The sequence below is a fragment of the Leuciscus leuciscus genome, assembly GCF_965113295.1.
Source record: "Leuciscus leuciscus genome assembly, chromosome: 6".
Lineage (NCBI taxonomy): Eukaryota > Metazoa > Chordata > Actinopteri > Cypriniformes > Leuciscidae > Leuciscus > Leuciscus leuciscus.
Genome location: NC_138730.1, coordinates 38,343,023 through 38,366,007, shown reverse-complemented (window position 1 = coordinate 38,366,007; position 22,985 = coordinate 38,343,023). Strand labels below are relative to the sequence as shown.

Here is a 22,985-nt window from a genome sequence, read left to right as displayed (position 1 = left end):
CGAGAGGATAACAGATCTACGCGCGAGGAAACGGGAACTCGCGAGCTCATTCAAACCCTGCGCGGGCGCATGACATCTCTGCCCTCGCGCGCGCGCGCATGATCATTCCCAGCACTCTCGCGCTTGATCTCCTCTCGCCTGCTGATTTTGCTCGCTCGAACACTTTTATTTTTGGCAGTCGAGGGGTAGGACTTACTGTTTTAATAACCTCAAATGTCATTGTCATTATTTTATTTTTTGGATCTGATGTAGTTAGTTCCTCAACTACATCCATTGTAGTCTGCCTGACCCCTCTTTGTTTTGAAAAATTATACTGTGCTTTATTTGGAAAAGGTGGCCTACAGTAGCCTTATGTTATCTTGTTTTCTAACTACAATTAAATAAATATTGGTGGTTCTTCAAGATTTTCTTGACTCTAGCATATTTCCATTCTGTGATCGGCAGTGATCAGCAATCGGCAGATCATGATTTTGGTGATCGGTAATCGGTGATCGGCCCCAAAAATGCTGATCGGAGCATCACTAGTTATGACGTGTGTTATGCGTCGGCTCAGCCGCATCGAACTTCCACTGTAAACATGTATGATGCGAAAACAAAACCATCGAGCGAAATCCCGGAGTGAACATGGCTGTGAACGACTTTTGCAGATTATGTGAATTAAATCTACGCATCCACGGTACAATCAACGTCTACCCTCTCAGCCCGCCCTCTGTTCGTTGATTGGCCGGCTGTTTTGAGGCCGGAGGAAAACTGGGAGATAGGTCGCCATCTCAGACTGAGTACAGAAGCGAACTGAAATTGAGCGGAAGTACAAGTCTGACGTAGTCAGGCTACCTGTGTTTAGGCTATTAAGGAAACGCAATTTTGCCAAAGAAGAAATTTTACTTTAAATACATTTTCACTTAAAAGCAGCCTTCTTCAGTGTAATTTGATACATATCATTATGCTTGACACTGATTATTAGAATAATTGTAAAGTGACAATCGGGTGGGGGAGTTTTGGATGATTTATTTTTAACAGCGGATTTCGGGTGACTAAATCACAGCTGATCTAGTGTACAGTTATCAGGTACAGGGTTAAACTCAAACCCTTTCATAAATCACACATACCCAAACAGTTTTCTTTCATGTGCATCCACTGCCCCATTTATCGGAGGAGAGCCCATCTATCATCCGAGCCCTGTTGCCCGGGTAACCCAGTTAACATTCCAGACACGAGTCACAGAGAGAGAAATAAAGAGAGAGAGAATGGGAGGAATTCTCCCTGATCTCCAAACAAATAATCAACACATTTAAAAGTCAAACACACAAAGCCAGATTTTCACAAGGTCACATAATGCATATGTGCTACTACAAGGTCATGCATAATACAAAATACATAAATATAACCTACACAAAACTATATCCAAAACTCAAAAACATATTTTATATGCAGACACACAGTGCACACTCTTTAAAGTATAAAACATTTTTTTTTTATTATAGAAAATCATATCCACGACAAATTGAATTATATTTTTCCGCTTATACTGTATGCAAAACTAAGCAGAACAAAAAACTGGATTAATGGCTGCTGAAAATTAAACTTTGGCATGACAGGAATAAATTATATATTTAAATATATATTAAAATAGAAAATGGGTATTTTAATTGGTAATAATATTCCACAATATTACTGCATTTTTTATAAAAAAATGTAAAAAAATAAAAATAATACGGTATAGTGTATAAAAGCAAATACGCACATTTTTACATGATAAAGCAGTAAAACACTACATAAAGACGTATGCATAAAAAAAAGGTCCAAACACGCAACAAAAAAATTTATAAGCAGGAACACCCATATAAATCTACACAAATATTTAGCTAATATCACATAAGATCACATCCAGTAATACACACGAAACACAACACATTTCATGCTTGTGTTGACAGCACCTGTCAAAACGACAATAGAACTCATTCAGATCATCAGCCAGCGGTTGTCTAATGCTTAAACAGTATAAATGCAAAATATGTATTTAACAAAACAAAAAAACAATGTCCAACACAAAAAGCCCATATTTTCTGTGCAAGCACCCTCATTTGACTACAAAAAAAATCTTTTTTATCAGTATCACGCACAAAATTATAGTAAAACACACTATATTCTTATGAATATACAGTATGCGTACAAAATACACAAAAAAAGCCAAAACAAGACAGATATTCCCACTTGAGCACAACAGTGGGTGAAGCACACACAATTCGCTCACATGCAACCCATTTCTTCATTCAATTTTCCCAACTTTCATTCATAAACTGCAGAGGTTGTGGTGGGGAGGGAGGGGGGTAACCCCCACATGACTGCAGTACCTTCCAGCAGCATTGAACCCTCTCAGCCAATCAGACGGCAGGGGGAGAGGAAGGAAGAACAAAAAAGGATTGGCGGGGACAAGTATATACCGCATAACACTGCAGCCTTCCCCTCCCCCACAGTTCATTCATTTGCTCACTTTCTTTTCATTCATCCCTTCACTGATTCATTCATTCATTCATAAAGTGAAGTGGTGTATCTTTAACTCAACCGCAGCAGATCTAGACTGCAGGACTTCAGGGTTCAGAACGTTACGTGTCTCTGGGGGTAATGAATGCCGAGAGTGAGAGAAAAGAGATGCGAGCGCGCTGACTCACACTCATTCTGACCGATAGTGACTCATGATTTCTCTATTCAAGATGGTTCATTCAAAACTCAATTCCCTCAAACTCTTCAGGATTTCACTGAAGATGAAATGTGATTGTTCAGACTCACTACAAAAGGACACTTGAACGCATCTCTCCTTCTTTGTTAGCTTGTTCACTGCAGTGAAACCAATAGCAACCGAGAGAGGAGTGTGCATGGGGGGACCCTGCTGGAATGAGCTGCCATGGCACTTCAAAGACCACCCTATCGCCTCCCTCCTCTATCTTTGCTCTTTCCATTCTGTCAGCAGTGACTCTAATGAATGCGAGTTTGCCCACTGACTGAGTGGAAAAAAGACCCACTTGAGAAGACCTACTAGGAATACACATGGGTAAACAACATTAAAGGAATGCTCCGGGTTTAATACAAATCCATAGACAGCATAGTGTCAAATACCACAGAAAATTATATCTACTCATCAATAATGCTTCCTGACTGACATCAATTTCAATGGCCGCCAAACTAACGGTTTTAAAGAGATAGTTAAACCAAAAATGAAAATGTCATCATTTACTCACCCTTTTCGAGTCATGGCGTTTCAAACCTGTATGATTTGATCTGCAGAACACAAAAGGAGATATATATTTTTAAACTGTTTCATCCAAAACAGTGTTGGACCCCATTCACTTTAATTGTAAAGACACAAAAACAAAGAATCACAAAGACATTTTTCAAAAAATCATCTTTTAGCGTTCTGCAGAAAAAGACAAAAATGCCCAAGGGTTTGCAATGACATTAGAGAAAGTAAATGATGACAGTTTTCATTTTAGAGTAAACTATCATTTTAATCTGTGGAATGTGCCAATATTTTCTGAATGTTATAGGTAGAAATGAATGTGTAACTGTGGTAAACACGATTTGTCCTGCAAACTTAATCAATAAAGACCACTTCTCAAAATCCAGTTATTTCCTGATGGATGTACTCACAAAAACACGTACACTACCGTTAAAATTGTTTAGGCAAGTCATTTTTGAAAGAAAGAAATACTTTTATTCAGCAAGGATGAATTAAATTGATCAAAGGTTACACATTTATAATGTTACAAAAAAATCTATTTCAAATAAATGCTGTTATTTTGAACTTCCTATTCATCAATGAATCCTGTAAAAAGAAATGCATGACAGTTTCCAGAAAAATATGAAGCAGCACAACTGTTTTCAACACTGATAATAACACGAAATGTTTCTTAAGCAGCAAATCAGCATATTAGAATGATTTCTGAAGGATCATGTGACACTGAAGACTGCTGAAAATTCTGCTTTGCCACCACAGGAATAAATTACATTATAAAATATATTAAAATAGAAAACAGTTATTTTAAATTATAATATTAAAGCTTTGGTGAGCATAAGAGACTTCTTCCAAAAACATTACTGAAGTACAATGAGTGCTAAACGCGATTTCTTGATCACTTTAACAAGTGTCCATTCTTGCATACAGTTTAAACAGGCCATGAATTAAAGGAACACTCCACCGTTTTTTGAAATAGGGCTTATTCACCTTCTTTCCTACATTTAGATAGGTGGGCAAATGCATTTTTGTCTCAGTGCATGCATTGTTTTAGTTTGACAGGGTTGGCGCTAGCTTAGCTTAGCATAATGAATGGAATCCTTTGTTGCCAGCTAGCATGTCCTGAGTAAAAGTGATAAAAAATTACTTCTTGTGGCCTGCGTATTCACAACAAGTACAAATAGCGATGCAGATTAACACTAGGCGATTTCCTATGCAGATTTTGACTTGGGACTATATTAGGGGGAAGCACAGGTGAAGCACTGCTACTTGGGCGCAGAGATATCACGCCCAAGTAGCAGTGCTTCGCCTGTGCTTCCCCCTAATATAGTCCTTAATATATAAGTTAATATCTGCCTAGGAAATCGCCTAGTGTTAATCTGCATCGCTATTTGTGCTTGTTGTGAATACGCAGGCCACAAGAAGTAATTAGGTAGGTTTTTTTTTTTTTTTTTTATCACTTTTATTCAGGACATGCTAGCTGGCAACAAAGGATTCCATTCATTATGCTAAGCTAAGCTCACGCCGACCCTGTCAAACTAAAACAATGCATGCACTGAGACAAAAATGCATTTGCCCACCTATCTAAATGTGGGAAAGAAGGTGAATAAGCCCTATTTCAAAAAACGGTGGAGTGTTCCTTTAAGGTTTCTTGTACCAAACAAAGCCATAATATATTTTTTCATGATCCTTTCCACACCCCCACTACCATAGAACTAAACACAGTTTTTGCCACCTTTAAAACCACTATATGTAAATGACATCTGTTATGATCACATAACCTCCGCATGCTAGCACAGTTTACACGTCGTTCATCAGGGTGAGACAAATTGCTGAACAGACATTGATATGCAAATGTGGTGATGGTTGTGCCATCATAGCCATGACTATTTACGATTACGAATGAGTCATTTTTGCAGCTTTATTCCCAATAATGGTCTGTGTGGACTAGGAAGAAAGTGTATATCTATAGTATGTATCAAACTCTTATTTTAACAGATCAAATAAGATCTCGCTTTCCAAATTCTATGTTTTTATGTACACATACAGATGAAGGGCACGCTGGGATATTAACTGCCTCTGCTTGTGACAGAATCTGCTAATGTTAACTGAGGGGAATCCACTTCTCCTCATGCCACAAATCATTCCACATCCACAGAAACTTGAGACACATGCAGCTTTAACAGCCTGAGCTAGTGCATTCTGGGTAAGGGAGGACACAAATGTTGCAGTGGCAGTTCTGAAAGAACAGTGTCCTTGAGCATAAATAAACTGTCCAATTCTACCCTGATCCATTAGACATTAGTTATACGCACACACACAAGAAGAGAACTGAGAAAGAGATGGATGGAGAGAAAGAGAACATTAGAGAACACAATCCCAAGCAATTCAGCAAGAAAGAACAAAATACATTTTATAACTATGAGATAAAAAAAAGGGGACAGAGAATGTTCTATTCAGCAGCAATTTAGAGGTAAAAGGGTAATGACTGGTGCATTACATTAAAAAAAAAACACTACATTAATTGTGTCAGAGGTCACAAGTGAAGCTTATGAGAGAGGGTACGTGCGGAAGAACTCCTCACCCTGTTCCCCGCTTGAGAAAGGTCATGGAGAGAGCGTGTTGTGGACTGCGGAGGGAACATGATGTGAGTGCAGAAAGGGTGTCTGTGTGGGGAGAGAGAATGAAAGAGAGGGAAACAGAGGAGGAGATGAAAGGTGAAAGAAGAAAGGTGTTTCCTCACTGAGCTGATGAAATCAAATCCTAGTTTTTCGTTAAACGAGTATTCCTGAAGTCAGTCACTGGATATCTATTTATTACTGAAATAAATAAATAAAATAAATATATAAATATATAAATATATAAATATATAAATATATAAATATATAAATATATAAATATATAAATATATAAATATATAAATATAAATATAAATATATAACAACAACATTTAAACATTAATCAAACACTTTTAAATTAATTTAGCAAAATCGAACAACTAGCTCAGGGGTTTTCAAGGGGACCGGGAAAAAAGGGGGTCCGAGGAAAGGTTTAGAGAAAAACAATAAATCTAAATACTAAAATAAGATTAAACTAATATAAATAGATTTAAACTAAATAAACTAAAATAAATTAAACATGATTTAAATAAATGTGGAAAAAAAACTAATAATTTATCCAAAAAATATATTTAAATAAATACAAATTAATTTAAATAAAAGAATGTAGTGATGCAACAAAATAGAACCTAAATATTTTCCAAAAAATATTATAAACATTTATAATACTAATTTTCACACTATTAATTTGATCTTTATATATAAAAACATAAAGTTGCCTTCTAAATTTGAGGGTGGGGGTCCTTCGCACAAGGAAGATCATGTTTGGGAATCTGTGGCATCTAAAAGATTGAAAACCTCAGATCAAACTAACCAGAAGCTACACACATCAGACTAAAAAAACAACACTACTGCCTGGTTTCACAGACTGGGTTTAGATGAAGCCAGGATTAGGCCTTAGTTCAATTCAGACATTAAGTAGCTTTTATAAATATGTCTTAGAAAAAAAACATTACTGGTATGCATCTTGAGACAAAACAATGGCACTGACATATTTTAAGATATGTTGCTATCAGTTAAAATAGCTCAAACATGCATTTTAGTCTGAGACTAGGCTTAAGCCTTGTCTGTGAAACTGGGCTTACAATTCCAAGGTTAACCACTGGTCTTCAAACGCTAGGTTAGGAACACACTTCATTGATCCATGCTCTTTAAAACTGCATGAAATAAAGATCAAATTGACCTACACTAGCCCCTAAACCAATGCGCTTTTATTATGCCACTTTAAGTGTTGGTAATTGGATTGAGATCTAGCTGAACCCCAGGGGGATGGGAGCTTGTGTCAGTGCATTGAAGAACAGATCTGGAGCTCAGAGAGCATGTCAGAGGTCCATGCTGAATATATAATCCATATTGTGAGTGAGTTGAGTAACACTGCCCCCTTCAGCTCATTGTTTGTCTGCCTGACATGATTTTTAAATAACAAATCTGGGAGTACAAAATCTTGAAAATGTATCAAGAAACAAAAGTTCCTTGTCTAGGCCAACCAGATGATAGGAGACCATTCTTGAGTTTCTCTTTGTGATAAGTACTTGTGAATATTTTTCATATTTCTAGGTTCCTGGGGTTACATGCTTTTAAAAAGCTGGAAACGCAAGGAAGGTCATACGTTCAAACCCTGTAAGGAGTTCCTGTATGTCCAACATGCCAACAAGTAACATGATCCCAGGATACCCAAAGGGGGACATCCCTGAAGGAACTGTACTGTCAAGCATCTGCTGAATAACTGATATTAAGATTATTAGAATAGAAGAACAAAACGGAAGTTGCAATAGCTCGTTGTGTTCGGTCTTCCGGTTTGTAATTCCACAGCATGAAGGTAAGATCTTACCCTCTTACCATAAGATATTTATGAATTTACCGCTCACTTTAAAATCTTCTTGGTCTACTGACATTTGTTATGACATCCGCTTCAAACATTTCAATGCTCTTGATAACTTTTGTTAACACTACAATAAGTAAATCCACTTCACCAAAGAATTACTCAGCAATGCCATAGAAATACATTGCTAACACAAAAATGGAAGTTCAAAGACAAAATCAAAATTCTAAAGATGGCTGCGCACTTGTTTCTCTGGCGCATAAGGTCTTGATTTCATGGTGACTTTAACTAAAATGCAACTTCTGTTAGCAACCTAAATTTAAAGATAAAGATGAATAACTTGGGATACATGATGATTGAGTCACATTATATCAATTTGCTCATTAAAGATGGATCCAGTGAGTTTTTGCTAACATTTGGCTCTTATTCGTCTCAACAGCACCGGTGCACAACATTTTAATATATTTTCGGTAAAGTGGTATTTCTTTTCAAATTATAAAATTGGCAACCAAAAAATAGCTGGGTGCGCCAAAAATAAAAACACAAGAAGTGCAGTAGCGCCCCCTACTGATCAGATGTATTATACACAATCAGCTAAATATTAACATTTCAAATTGTAAATGTAGTTTTTGGACTGTCTAACTTACCCAGCATCAAAATGTTTTCTTCAGATCCCACATGCTGTTTGAGCAGATGTCCAAATTTAGTGAAGTCTCCGAACCACTCGAAGCTCTCCTCCGTCCGGTACCGCTCATTCCAGTATTCCACATCTTTATATCTGGCGTTAGAGTCCGGCAAATATTCCATCCTTCTTTAAAATATAAACGAAAGTCCTACTGTTATTAAATGAATACAGGCTTGTTATTAAAATATTCGTTGCTGACTGTCATATCAACTATTGTGATGGTTTGTATATCTGTAAATATTGCCTGATCTGTAAATATTTTGCATGTTGTTGGTTCAGAAACACTAGTTCAATGCGGTTAGAACTATCAGCTGGCAAACTATAAAATAAACATCGGTATCCAGAGGCTCTTACCAGCTCAATATATTTATCAGTTTTAATATGAATTAAAACATATGCGTCTAAAACACTGAATAAAAGAATGGGCGAAATTACTAGCGGGTATTTTTGTCTGACAAGACAACCCACGTGTGTTTCTTTTTTCATGCACTCTAACCTCGTGTGGTCATCGTGACGCCAAGAGTGGGAAATCAATGCAATGCTGTCAAAATAAAAGTTTAACTAAATGCAAGAGGTTGATATTGGGAAATGAACAATTTTATGTACTATTTATGTATTTTATGTAAGTTACACAATTTACCACTGAGTTATTGTATAGTTTCGTTGTAGGTGCTTCCAATCACAATCAATCGACACTATCCTCCTTTAGTTTCCTAACTGCCCAAAGTCTATTATCAGCCTTTCAATGCTTGATCGTCTCTCTTTAGAAGGATTCATCTGCACTGTTCGCAGCTTGTCACTGTTTTATTTGCAGTCATTGTTATTCTGAATGGGCATTGATGATGATGGTCCTGTGAAGAGACTTGGTAAATCGTTGATACAAGAGGGACTAAAATAATTTAAATGTTCAAGAGTAAAATAAAACAAAAACAACCAGAAGAAACACAATACATTAAATAATGCTATACACATGAACTAAACATAGAATGCATACAAGACACTCCAACATAAGTGAGATGGTAAAACTTTACAATAAATAAGAAGAGGTTTATGGAAATGTATGTAGGCTACTTTTGACTTATAAAACATTATTTTCCCATAAATGTATACTTTCAAAATTCATAGTGTTTACAAAATATTTGTTTGTTTGGTTTTACAAAATTGTACCGTAACATTGCATGAGTTGTTTTTAATGGCCACATAACCGTATGTGTTTTTTAGTGTAGCATTTTTGTATTCTTTAAAAATCTGAAAATCACTACCATTATCGCAGAGTAGTGTGGCGCCCTCTACTGATGACTTCAGCACTTGTGAGTGGGCGGAGTCAGTGATGACGTCCTTCCGTTGGCGCGCTGTGTGAAATTCAAAGCTGCGACTCAAACCGTTCAGTCAATACAGTCAACTTTCTTTCTTCGGGGTAGTTCATCTGATTTGGTGTGGTTCGGAATAAGGCGGTCGGTTTGCACGGTAGGTTTTCGGATATGCGATATTACTTTTTTTAAACATTGGAAAGTGTCGTTTACTAAGAAACATTTTTTTTGTCTGTTCATACTGTGAGTTAGCGTAGCATGTTAGCTTACCCTGTCAAACAAAACAAACGTTTTGCTTCAGTTTAATAATATCAATTAAAACTCGTTATTTTCTTTATTTTGCGATTATGTTAAACGAGGTACTGATTTAAGTACAATGACCTCTATAAGACATATGTAAACGTGTTTTTTTTTCTGCTCCTGCGTTGCGGTGACTTTGGTTCCTACAGATAAACATATTTATATTCACTGCTTGTTGTTCAGGCGTGCAGAGATGTCGTGGGATTTTATCGTGCCGGTTTGTTTGGATGATCTCGTGAAGTCTGGTGCTGTTAACCAGTATGTGGTTCAGGATGTGCTGTCTGCTAAACAGCTCCCCTCTCACATCAACAGTAAGTGCTGCTGGGCTCTTTTAATCTGTTTACATTTCATTATTTCTGTAGTGGAATAATTACTTTTTTTCTGTCTCTTGCGAAGGCTTTAAAGCAGCACTGAGAAGCCAAGGGTCCCTGTGCATCCTGGAGCATTTTGACACAGCATACAGTGTTTTGCAGTAAGTGTGGACACACATTCCTTTTTAGATAAATGAGTGTAAAATTGGTTCAAGTTTTGTTATACAACCTATATGTTTTGGCAGCAGTTAAACCTGCAAAACTGGTGTTTTACAGTATTAATACAAAGAGGTGATGAATCATTAAATTAAAACAAGGCAACCATAATAACTAGGGTTGGGTATCAATTGAAATGTAAGAATTCGAATCCCAATTCGAAGTCAAACATTTTGATGTTTCATATTTATTTGAATTGAGATATTTAGATGTTTCACGGTTTTCATATTTATTCTGTGTCTTTTTGCAAAACAATCTGTTGCAGCTAAATAATACCATGAACAAAAATCAGCAGCCTAAAGAACAACTAACTAATAAACTAGGGCATGGGTTCACATGCACACACAATGCATGACAAGAAACCAATATGGGTATTAAACCAAGCTATATGCATAACAGATGGGTGAGGGGTAGCTATGTTATGAGCCCTGTTAAACATTGAAGGGTTAGTTCACCCAAAAATGAACATTCTGTCATTTAATTATTCACCCTCATGTCGTTCTATGTCGTAAGACTTTTGTTCATATTCGGAACACAAATGAAGATCTTTTTGATGAAACCTGAGAGCTTTCTGTCCCTCCATTGATAGCTACGCAACCACCACGCTTCAAAAAGGTCATTAAAACTAATCCGTATAAATTGAGCGGTTTAGTCCAATTTTCATTGGTTCTTGCACAAGATCAAACATGTCCAATCACACATGAAAATGAACCTCATTGGTGAACATGCTTGAGCTTCTGTTTACCACAACTGATGTGTGAGTTGATAAATGTTTGTGAATAAGTTTTAAATTCAATCTGTTTATCATATAAAGCAATTGTGTTTCTCTAGAAATTTTGGACTAAACTGCTCAATTCTTATGGATTAGTTTTATGAACTTTTTAAAGCGTCAAAGTGGCCATTGCTTAACTGTCAAGTGAGAGACAGAAAACTCTCAGATTTCATAAATATCTTAATTTGTGTTCTGAAGATTATTTGAAAGTCTTACCGGTTTGGAACGACATGAGGGTGAGTAATTAATGACATTTAAAATTTTTTGGTAAACTATTGCTTTAACTCCACGACTTGGCTAAGCATCATTTTCTGATTGCGTTTAGACATTGTCGCACAGTAGATGTGGCGGTGAAAGAAGACATGCTGGAGTTGCTGATACAAGGTTGGTATCACTCATAATCAAGCTAAATCTAGTTATGTTCAAAGAATCAAAACTACATTTCCAACAATGTATCACAATGCTGTCTTCGTTCTCAGTGGTCAGGGGTCTGTCGGTTTCCCTGCCGACTCTCCTCCTGTCGGGCTCTCTGTCAGCCGTGGACCGCAAACAGCAGCTCAACGCTGTGAAAATGAGTGTTTTTCTGCTCTGCAAACTCACAGAAACACTTGAGAGCGACTCATACAGGGAGACTATCGTCACAGCACCCAGCAAGGTACAGCTGGATGTTATCAAGTTTTTCATTAGTGTCATACTATGCCCCATGATGAGAACAAGGCAAATATGAGCTTATTGGGTGGGATTTTGTGTTCTCTTGTTAACTGATTGGTGGGTAATCTTGGCAGAGCAGTGGAGATTTGCTGCGCTGCTGTAAGGGCCCACCCATATTGATGCCAGCTGTCACTCATAATACAATTCTCCTTTAGAAATGGACATTTGTGGCTGATTTGACAGCTTACAGTGTGTGTGTGTGTGTGTGTGTGTGTGTGTGTGTGTGTGTGTGTGTGTGTGTGTGTGTGTGTGTGTGTGTGTGTAAATGTGTCAGTTAGCAAAGAGTCGCATCTCCTAATGAGCCCACCAGCTGTGAATGTCTTCTTTGGTAATCTGAGGGCAACAACTGTTGCTTCTGAGCTTGTTGATTTTGTGTACAACATATTAAACGTTTCTCTGTGTTTCTCTCAGGGTCGTAAGAAGGATAAAGGTGCTGGAAAAGGTCTCCTGCAGTGGGACAGTGAGAGAGAGACAGTTCTTCAGTGTTTGACTCAATTGCTGCAGTTGGACATCCGCACTCTGTGGAGTTTGTCTCTAGTGGAGGAAGAGTTTGTCAGGTAACTGTCTTCCTCTTAAACTGTCTCTCACCCTTGCTTTGTTTAATCTTTTTAAACTTTCTATGTCTTCATTGATCACAAGTGTCAGTTTCTGTTTGTGCAATGTGTGTTGGTTTATGTAGCTGTGTGACATGCTGTTGCTATAAACTCCTGGAAAACCCCACCATAAGCCACGTGAAGAGCAAGTCCACCAGAGACGCCATCATTCACGTCCTCGGAATCATGGTGAAGAAATACAATCACATGTTGGGTGGGTTTATATGCACATCACACACCCATGAGTGGGTTTGCATTGCTGTAGCCTAGATGTTGAGCTGAGTGTTGTCTGATTATGCTCTCTCTGTCTTGTACAGGAGCATGTGTGAGGGTGATTCAGCTCCTGCAGCACTTTGAGCAGCTGGCGTCTGTGTGTGCACAAGCTGTGGCTGCCTGGAGCACAGAGTATGGGGTCAAGGCCATCGTTGGAGAGGTCATGAGGTGAAATTGAAGTCTTTTTAGTGTTGTTCTTTTACTTGAATGGTATTGCTGGGTATAGAGATTGTGCTTTACAGTCTGATTCAACCAGTATTTGGTTTCAAATAGAAATAAAATTAAGTATAGTCAATAGTTCTCTACCTTTTTTACTCCATGGACCCCTTTGTCTCAGACAATATTTGAAAATCCTTTTATATAACCTGATGTGTATGTATTTCAGAGAGATTGGTCAAAAGTCGAGTGAGGAACTAGCTAGAGAAGCTTCAGGTGTGAAGGCTTTCTCCAGCTTTCTGTCTGAACTCAGTAATCTGGTACCCGAAACCATGATCCCCAACATCAGTGTTCTCCTGGCTCACCTGGAAGGAGAGGTACAGTCGCATTTGTTCCCTATTGCATCACTTCTGTCATAGGATTTTTGCCCAGTGATGAGACCAAGGCGAATATGAGCCCACTGAATTTGAGTCTGAGCTCTCCTGTGTTCCTATTGGCTGGTAATCTTGGCTGGGCAGTGAAGGTTTGCTGTCTTGCTGTAAGGGCCTGCCTACATCCAACAAGCCTCTTCCTCTTAAATTCCTATCCTTTGAAGATATAGGGGAGGAGAAAGGAGGGGGCTTACAGTTGTTGTTTTTGTGTGTGTGTGTGTGTGTGTGGGGGTCACAGGTTGAGTCTCAGTTCTCTGGAATAATTCTGTCGGCGTTGAGCTCTCTCTTTGGTAATCTGAGGGCAACCGTTAAAGAAAGTTTTATATTTTATAGCTTAACTTTCTTTTTTGACTGTGCTATTTATATTAATGCATTTAGAAACTGCTTTTATCCAAAGCAACTTACAATTGTGGAGCATGAGCAGTTTGTCACAGAGCCAGCAATGTTTGCAGAATACAATGCATCTTTATTAGAAAGAAATTAGGAAACACACTAGATCAAAGAAGTGTTAACATGTTGTTTGTGTTTGGACAGAGTCCGAGTCTGCGAGTGGCTGTGTGTGAGGTTCTCGGGGATGTTCTGGTCCGGGTTCTGTCTGGTGATAAGCTGGATGATTCTGCTCGTGCCGACCGAGATCGCTTTCTGGACACACTGCAGGAGCACATCCATGATGCCCACTCACATGTCCGAGCACGTGTGCTGCAGGTCTATGCACGTATTGTCAACAGTAAGGTGAGTGGCTTGTGAGGTCCCCCCCCCCCCCCCCCCCCCTTTTCATGACAACGGAAAACAAGGTGTATTTTTCTTGAGATATATAATTCCCCTTCTCCCTCTGACAGGCCTTGCCACTGTGCAGGTACACTGAAGTTATGGAGCTGACCGTCGGGCGTCTGGGTGATAAGTCTGTCCATGTGTGTAAGAGTGCCATCCAGCTGCTGGCTGCCTTCATTGCTCATAACCCTTACAGCTGCAAGGTATGAACATGCTCAATTAAAACATCTTGTACATATCCTACTGTACAAAAGTTTGCTGTCAGTAATTTTTTTTTTTTTTTTTATCTGCAAAGGACATATTACATGCATCAAATGTGCAACTAAAGACATTTACATTGTTACAAAAAGATTTCTATTTCAAATAAATGCTGTTCTTTTGAACTTTCTAATCAAAGAATAGCACTACTGTTTTCGACATGGATAGATCATGGATGATAGATAGGATCATGTGACACTGAAGACTGGAGTAATGATGCAGAAAATTCAGCTCTGCCAGAAATTAAATATACCTGTTTTTGTTATTCTGTGTTAAGTTAAGCAGTGTAGACCTAAAAAAGCCCCTGGATAAGGAGATGGCCAAATTAAAAGAGATGAGAGAGAACCAGAAAGAGCAAGTGCCTGGTATGTTGCTTTTATAATTGAATTGTTCCTTTCAGTCTTTAGCTGGTCATTATTCCTATCATTTTGTGTCCAGCTGTAAGATTATAGCTTTGTGTTTGTAGTTGCAGTCATCACAGCAGCCGATCTTTGGGATGCAATGAAGCCAGAGGTGGAGATGACCGTGAAAGCACAGCTGGAGCCTGGAAGTGAGGAAGAAGAAGAGGAGGAGGAGGAGACTGGGGGAGAGGAGGAAAGAAGCGACCGGGACACTGCTATCCAAATTGCACAGCTTCTCCGGGAAAGTAAATACAGGTACATGTGAACTAACACACATTCTCTCATACCCTTATTTCTGCACACAGACATGCAATGTGTGGTGTTTAACTGTGTGTAGGAAGGCAGTTGGTCTGTGTATGAGGGCACACTCCCTGTTCCCAGAGTCATCATTCTTCTCAGATCTGGCTGACTTGAATGCAGAAAAGCTGATCAACACACTTGCAACACTTTTCAAGGGTATGTTTTTTGGTACTTTGAATGGTCTAAATAACTTCCATTTTAAAGCATCATGCTGAGGAGCATGATAGTGTCAGACAGAAACTTGTGCATCATCTCACCTCCCTAGATAAGATGACAGGGTTCCTAGTCCAAATAAAAACATGGTGTGCATCTCTCTCCTCAGGCCCAGAGCAGGAGACACCTGAGGCTGTGACAAGCGACGCTCCACTCACCCCACAGAAAGAGGATGGAGGCAGTGAAGGGAAAGAGAGTGAACTCAAGAAGCAGGAGATGTTGGTTCAGTACTTGAAAGATACAGAGAGCTTTGCTCTACAAGTGGAAAGAGCCATTGCTGTCATTAACAACATGCTGTACTGGAAAACTACCACAGGTAATTACTGTGAAGTACCTGCTTTTTTTTATTTTTTTATAATTCCTCAAATATATGTCACAATACAGAAGAGATCTGTTGCTACTTCTGTTTCATCGTGACATTCAATACATATAAGTTGACAGTGTTTAGTTTTCTCTGACTGGTCTCCCTCTCTCAGTTGTGCAGGAGGCGGTGCAGTTCTGTGTCACAGCATTTGAGTTTAGTGTGGCTGACTCTGTGTGTGGAGTCAGAAAGATGCTGCCTCTGGTCTGGTCCACTGATGTTACAATCAAGGACGCCATTATCCAGGCCTACAGGCGCCTGTACCTCAACCCTCATGGGGACAACACCAGGTATGCAAACATTTTGGTTTGTTCAAGGCTAAAAGAGTACAATTTAATATACTGTAGCTCAAATGGCTTTTTGTGTTTGTCCATCAGAGCGAAGGCTCAGACTTTAGTGGACAATCTGTCAGAGCTGATGGTCGATGCTTCATTAGGGACAGTCCAGTGTCTGGAGGAGATTGTGAGTTTTAGCCCCTCATTTAAGCAGTCACTCCCACACTTTATTCTTTTGACAGTTTTTATTTTTGTTTGTTTTTCTTGGTGCAGGTCCAGGAGTTTTTCAGCAATGAGAGTGCCCTGCAGACTTCAGTGGTTCAGGTTTTGTGGGAGAGGTTCTCTGGTAAACGAGAGACTAAAGCACTTCATAGGAGAGCTGCAGTGCTACTGCTGGGCATGGCAGCACGGTGAGACCTTCAAACTCTTAATACTTCCTGGATCTTTTAGTCAATGATTCAGTTGAACTGATTTAATGTCAAAGCATAAAGCATAATAAAAATGTTGCCCAATGATGAGACCAAGGCGAATGTGAGCTCAGTGGGTAAGAGTCAGAGCTCTCCTGTGCTCCTTATGGCTGGTAATCTTGGCTGGGCAGTGGAGATTTGCTGCTTTGCTGTAAGGGCCTGCCTACATTAAATAAGTTCTTCCCCTCAAGCTCTCCTTCAGAGAAATGCAGGAGAGAGATGGGAAGGGTAGTCATAGTGTGTGTGTGTGTGTGTGTGTGTGTGTGTGGAGACACGGGTCGAAGCTCTGATCTCTGTAATGTCCAATGAGCTATGTGCTGGTTCTTTGGTAATCTGAGGGCATTCTTGTCTTTGACATGCTGCTTAAGAAATGTCGTATTTTTGAGGCATGGTGAACTACTTGTCTGACCTTTCTTTTGGTTTGTGTTTAGTGCTGAGAGGGAGGTGGTTCTGAGTAATTTGGACACACTCTGCTCTGTCGCTCTGGGTGAGAAAGTTGCAGAAGATTATCTGCTGGCTCGAGACACACTCATCACCATCGTTAATATAACAGACTATGTGAGGGTATGTATACACTGTGTATATACTACCCTTGAAAATATTGGAGTCTAACTTTTGTTTTTTGTTTTTGAAATGTCTCTTATGCTCACCAAGGGAGCATTTTCTTATAAATATACAGTAAAAACTATAGTATTGTGAAATATTACAATTTAAAATCATGATTTTTAGATATTTTGTGATTTTCTTCCTGTGATGGCCAAGGTGAATTTACAGAAGCAATTACTCCAGGCTTCAGTGTCACATGATTCTAATATGCAGATTTGTATGTTCTTGTGTGTTTAAGCAATCCAAGGGTGTCCCCTTCAGGCTTCCAATGGACCACCATCTCTTCAGCTGTCTGTCCCAGGCCATTGCTGATGGTGTGTTCTTATCTTTTTTTGGTGTTTACACCTCGTATTAGCTTTTGTCTTGGGTGATCTGATCACAAGTGTTGGTTAAAACCCTTGCTTTGCCACAATCACCCAATCTGTTGATGTCGGATGTAACATGGTCTTTCTCTCATTTCCCTCTTTCTCATCTAATTTCTCTTTCATACATATCTCCTGTTTGGTAATGGCAGTATCTTCATTTGAACAGGAGTTGTCCAGTCTGACCCCCATTGGCAGACCTTCATGGAACAGGCTGTCCGTGTCATCTACTTCTTAGCTGAGTCACCCGACCAGCTGTGTTCCCATCTCCTCCAACGCTCTGCTCGTCTCCTATTGGAACAAATCACAGAGGGCAGAGAGTCCACCCAAACACAACTGCAGGAAGGTGTGTCCCAGGACTCTGAGGAGCAAGGTAATGTGGACATGAGATGTAACTTTTTGCATAGTTTTGGAAAATGTTTAGGGTCATTAAGTTTTTAAAAGAAAATCTGTGCTTTTATTCAGCAATGAGGCATTCAACCGATCAAAAGACTTTTACATTGTTACAAAATACATTGTTCTATTTCTATTCAAAGAAATAGTTTCCACAAAAATATTAAGTAACACAACTGTTTCAACATTGATTAGGCTAATAAGAGATGTTTCTTAAGCACCAGCATATTAGAATGATTTCTGAAGGATCATGTGACACTGAAGACTTAAGTGATGATGCTGACAATTCCACTTGCCATCTAACTAATAAATTGCATTTTAAAATACTGTATATTAAAATGTAATATTTTAAAATTAATAGTTCAGAATATTACTATTTCTGATAAAAAAATCCAGCCTTGGTGAGCATAAGAGACTAAGACGTTTGGGGTCAGTAAGATTTTTCTCTTTTGTTTTCTAGTGAATTGTGTGAGCTTGGCCCAGGTGCTGTCACTGTGTGGAGCTGTGGCCTTCTGGCAGGTATCTCACCTTGAGAGGAGTGTCAGCTCTGAGCTACGGAGGAGGAGAGGACAAAAGGAAGAAGAGGAGGAGAAAGAGAAGGCACCTGCCAACAAAAAGGTTAATGACAGGCCCCTGTTTGGTTGTTACCTGTTTTCTGCACTATCACATTAAAGTGTTGATCCATTATAATGCTGTTGACTGATTTGTGCCTCTTTTGCTAGACGGCTAATGACAGTTGTGTGGATGAGGAGCTTGGGCTAGTTGGCGCTTCAGCTGAAGACACTGAAGCTGAGTTTATCCGCAAGATCTGTGAGACTGAGTTATTGGCCGGTGAGCCCATCTAATGAAACAAATTTGACTCTTGATGTTTTGGCTTGGAATGCAGAAAATGAAATCCTCATAATTGTTTATTGAAGGATTTACCTGCTTGACAAAGCACTAAAGCACTGATCCCTGTTGCACTGTGATCTCTTTTTTTGCAGAAGGGAACATGCTGAGTGCATTTCTGCCTCTGCTGGTGAAAGTTTGCAGTTCTCCAGGCAAATATTCCCACCCTCAACTCACCACTGCTGCCTGCCTGGCTCTGTCTCAGTATATGATGATCAGGTATTTATATTAATATATTTTACACTAAAGTTTAAACATTTGCAGTTGGTAAGTTTTGTCAACTTTAGAAAAGTCTGTTATGCTAAATAAAAGCCAGCATTAATTACATTTTTATTTTAAGAATTCCTTGAATGGAAGCTTCAAAATAACAGCATTTATTGGAAATAAAAATCTTTTGTAACATTGATTTGTCTTTACTGCCAAAACTTTTGAACTTATGTTGTATAACATTTAGTCAAGCAATGTTAACATCTGTCTTTCTCTAGTCCTCCTGTTTGTAAGGACAATATCAGGCTGCTGTTCACGGTGCTGGAGAAATCCCCACTTCCTGTTGTCAGAGCCAACACAATTGTTGCTCTTGGTGATCTAACAGTCCGCTTTCCCAACATCCTGGAACCCTGGACGCCCAACCTTTATGCCAGGTAGCTCCAAGCCAAAAGATCTTTCATGAATTTCTGTCTGATAAACAACTACTGGTTTTGGGATGTTTTGCATAATTGGTTGTTCCAGAAAGAAATCGTTCTTGCCACCTTACTAAACTTATTACTTTGCCACCATTTGAAAGTTCTGATTCACTTCAATTTAGGGCACTTTACTAATTTAAGCAGAGTAGTGATTTCACAATTTGGTTGGCAGAGGGCTAAGTTGAAATAAGAGATGCTCCGATGAATTGGCCAATGATCGGTATCAAACGATAAAGGCTTTTAAAGTCTGTCCATTTTGATCACAATTCAAACAATGGCGTTTTGACTCTCTTAAATGTGACATGACAGATCACTGTAGCGCTTCTGTTCAAGCGGCAGTGCGGAACATGAGTCATCTCTTCCATTTTAATACAAATTATAGCACAAAAAACATACATGAGCATCAGAAGGTATGTAGAAAGATACAGTTCAACTTACTGAAATGAACCATGTCTCATGTAATCGCCTAATCAGTGTTTCAACTGTGGAAAGATGTCAGTAAAACAGCTTGTAAACCATGTGTCAGTTCATTAGTTAGCTTTAAAAAAAAACACACTAGAGAGGAGCTTATTTACTGTTAATTATGTATGTATGCTTGAATGAATTTGTCATGAAGTGTTTATGAAAACTACCTTATGAGTTGAATACAATAGCTCTGTTAACTTTAACCTCTAATATTATAGAGCAACGGCAAATATAATTCTGAATAATCAGCTATCAGACACTCTTAGTATCGGTGCATCTATAGTTGAAATGTTTATTACTGTGGTGATCAGTATTGTAACTGATTTGTCTTAGGTTGAGTGATGAAAATTCATCTGTGCGTCTGACCGCCATCATGGTTTTGACGCAGCTGGTGCTTAAGGATGTGATGAAGGTCAAAGGTCAGGTTAGTGAGGTTGCAGTGCTGCTGCTAGACCCCGAGCCACACATTGCCAGCCTCGCTCTCAACTTCTTCAACGAGCTCTCTGCAAAGGTAGCTTTTCTACTGCAGCTCTGCTGTCTCTCATATCCCCCTCATAACTCTGAAAACGAGAAGTCCCAATTCTAATACTCTGCTTATGTCTTCAGGACAACGCCATTTACAACCTGCTTCCAGACATCATCAGCCGATTATCTGATCCTGAGCGTGGAATGAAGGAGGAGGATTTCAACACCATCATGAAGTGAGATATCGTTAATGCTGTTACTGCAGTTTCATTTATTCTACATGACAAATCACTTTGATTTAACTTTCTTTCTCTTTCTCAGACAACTCTTTTCCTACATCACTAAAGAGAGACAGACCGAGAGTTTAGTGGAGAAGCTCTGCCAACGATTCAGAACTGCAAAGTGAGTTTCAGACACAATGTGCAATTCATCTTTCTGCACGAAAACATTAAAGGGATACTTCAGGATTTAGCATCAAGAATGCTTTGTATTAGTAGAAAACCTGTAGTATTTTCGAATTACCGTGCTTTCCACCCTCATATCCCCCTGGGATGAGAGATTTATGTATTTTTTGTCTGGAAAAAATCCTCAGATGACGCAAAAATCGTCATATTGCGTCATCGGAGGATTTTCTGGCCAGAGGCTAAAGACTACAGCCAGTAGGAGGGGCTGTCCTGCATGTTTTCAACCCGCCCATAGGAGGTGGGATCTCACTCACAGAATGTACACAGTATCAGCCGTCTTTCTTTGGAAGCTAAGCTAGCAGGCTCTTGTTCTGTGGAGAAAGCTGAGTAGTAGGAGAAAGCTGAGTAGTAGGGGTTACCATCCTCTTTTTCCCGGACATGTCCGGCCGCCGAGATCGTCTAAAATGTCCGGGATTCGGCTTTTGCTTTCTGCAGTCGCCATTCATTGTTTACATGCACACCTTTTGTTTCAATCTAACTGAATTCATTCCGATTGGTGAATCTGAATGTAGTGTTTACATGAGCGCTAAACAAGTGATCGGTTGATGTGCGTTTTAACATTGCTAAGAAAATTCCCGCTCCTCCGTGAGAGATAGTAGACCGGTGCGTCTCAGTAATCACGCCACCGGCCTCGCGCCGTTCTCCCGCGGCCCTCAGCCTCGTCCTGCTCGCCACAGTAAACATGATGAATGGCGACTGTAGAACGCAAAAGCCGAATCCCGGACATTTTGGGCGATCTCGATATCCCGGACAAACTCGTCACGGAGACTCACTAGTAGCCTAACCTTGTTGTTTTCAACTGCGCTCTCTAACCGGGAGGTGTGGCTTGGGAGTGGCCTCGTAGAGCAGTGAAGCAAGTGCATTCTGGGAGTTGTTGTCTTTTATCCACATAAGCCAAAAATGAATTTTCTGGCTTTTCTTAGTCTAGAAAGCTCCAAATTCAAAAATTTCTTTACATTTCTTCTACATAAATGACCTATTTTAAATACACATTCATCTTTCCAGAGGTGAAGTATCCCTTTAATAGAGCAGCATTTCTGTTGTAAGATTGGGCTGCTTTATGACATGATCAGAATGAGGTCTGAATCTCCCTCTTATGTGTAATCTGTCCTGTGTTCTGTCTGCAGGACCGAGCGTCAGTGGGCAGATCTGGCCATGTCTCTTTCCCTGTTGTCTGTGTGTGAGCGAGGTTTCAAGAAGTTGCAGGAGTGCTGGGACTGTTACAGTGATAAACTCACTGAGCCTGGAGTCTATCAGCCTCTCCTGTCCATTGCGGCAAAACTCCGTAGAAGAGCAAAACCACAGTTTAAGGTACTACAATTGTGAATGTGTGGTGGCGAAACGGTGTATCCACACAGAGCATTGATCGTGACTTGGTGACCGGTTGCTGTTTGTTCTAGTATGCTGAAAGTAGCTGTTTGTTTAGGCACAGGTTGAAGACTATGAGAAGCGTTTGACGGCTGTTCACACTAAAGGGCTGGAGAATGTGGAGAGCGAGGAGAGAGAACCGCAGACAGGAGACACACAGAGCCAAAACTTGCATACGCCACAGCCACTCAAGAGTGTGCGCAAATCCACACGAGGTAAAGGTTCAAGCTAATTGTTCACAAACATACAATAAATAATTCTATTATAAAATGAATCTCATTGTGCATCTCCCTCTCCTTCAGGCCGTGGTAAACCGAAGTTGGATGACAGTGATCTTGTAACCCCAAGAATATCTCGTTCTCGTCCCAAACCTGCCATCACCTTTACCAGTGATGAAGAGGAGGAAGAGGGTCAGTTACTTTCATGTAATTCTTTTTCTCTTCTCATCTCTTATGCTTCATTCTGATTATTTTATTTATTTATTTTTTTCAGATGCTGTCATGGCTGAGAGTGAGACTCCTAAAGTGACGACACCCATCGCCCGCACACGACGCACTCGTCTCAGACACTGAGCAATCTTTTTTATTTTATTTTTATTTTTTTAATACAATTTTATCTTATTTTAAACATTATGTCTGTGACTTTTAAATGTTTTAATGTTTTAGTTGTCACATGTATGGTATAATCTCTGTGGATTTTTAATTAAACGTTTTTAAAACACAAAAATAGCTCTGAAGGATTGTTGCATATAATTATTGACTTTTGTTTTATTTATTTTATGTAAGTGCTTTTAAAATGGCAGTTTTCACTTCTGT

The 22,985-nt window shown here is 39.3% G+C and overlaps 2 protein-coding genes across 3 annotated transcripts in view; one reads left to right on the top strand and one right to left on the bottom strand.

The window, feature by feature from the left end:
- ece2a (endothelin converting enzyme 2a) overlaps positions 1-8,838 on the bottom strand; it is an 86,773-nt gene extending 77,935 nt beyond the window's left edge. The window contains exons 1-2 of one of the 2 annotated variants that reach the window (XM_082173696.1): positions 8,712-8,838; positions 8,320-8,483 (exon numbers count right to left, since the gene is read on the bottom strand). In XM_082173696.1, coding sequence (XP_082029822.1) covers positions 8,320-8,479 — 160 coding nt within the window. In that variant the 5' untranslated portion in view covers positions 8,480-8,483; positions 8,712-8,838. Of the gene's footprint in view, positions 1-8,319 lie in introns of both variants that reach the window. The other variant, XM_082173697.1, reaches the window with a different exon arrangement.
- Positions 8,839-9,673: 835 nt separating this feature from the next.
- Positions 9,674-22,898, top strand: ncapd2 (non-SMC condensin I complex, subunit D2). Its single transcript, XM_082173441.1, has 32 exons — positions 9,674-9,824; positions 10,151-10,278; positions 10,364-10,439; positions 11,592-11,650; positions 11,746-11,921; positions 12,389-12,534; positions 12,657-12,784; positions 12,888-13,011; positions 13,229-13,376; positions 13,965-14,162; positions 14,270-14,404; positions 14,737-14,824; positions 14,926-15,115; positions 15,198-15,316; positions 15,483-15,689; positions 15,850-16,024; positions 16,112-16,196; positions 16,283-16,419; positions 16,908-17,040; positions 17,321-17,396; positions 17,614-17,817; positions 18,298-18,455; positions 18,560-18,668; positions 18,821-18,944; positions 19,211-19,366; positions 20,207-20,384; positions 20,480-20,574; positions 20,660-20,740; positions 21,930-22,113; positions 22,229-22,385; positions 22,473-22,580; positions 22,663-22,898. Exons 2-32 carry the CDS (start codon positions 10,161-10,163, stop codon positions 22,740-22,742), a joined length of 4,152 nt encoding a protein of 1,383 aa, XP_082029567.1. The 5' UTR covers positions 9,674-9,824; positions 10,151-10,160; the 3' UTR covers positions 22,743-22,898.
- The last annotated feature ends 87 nt before the right edge of the window (positions 22,899-22,985 follow it).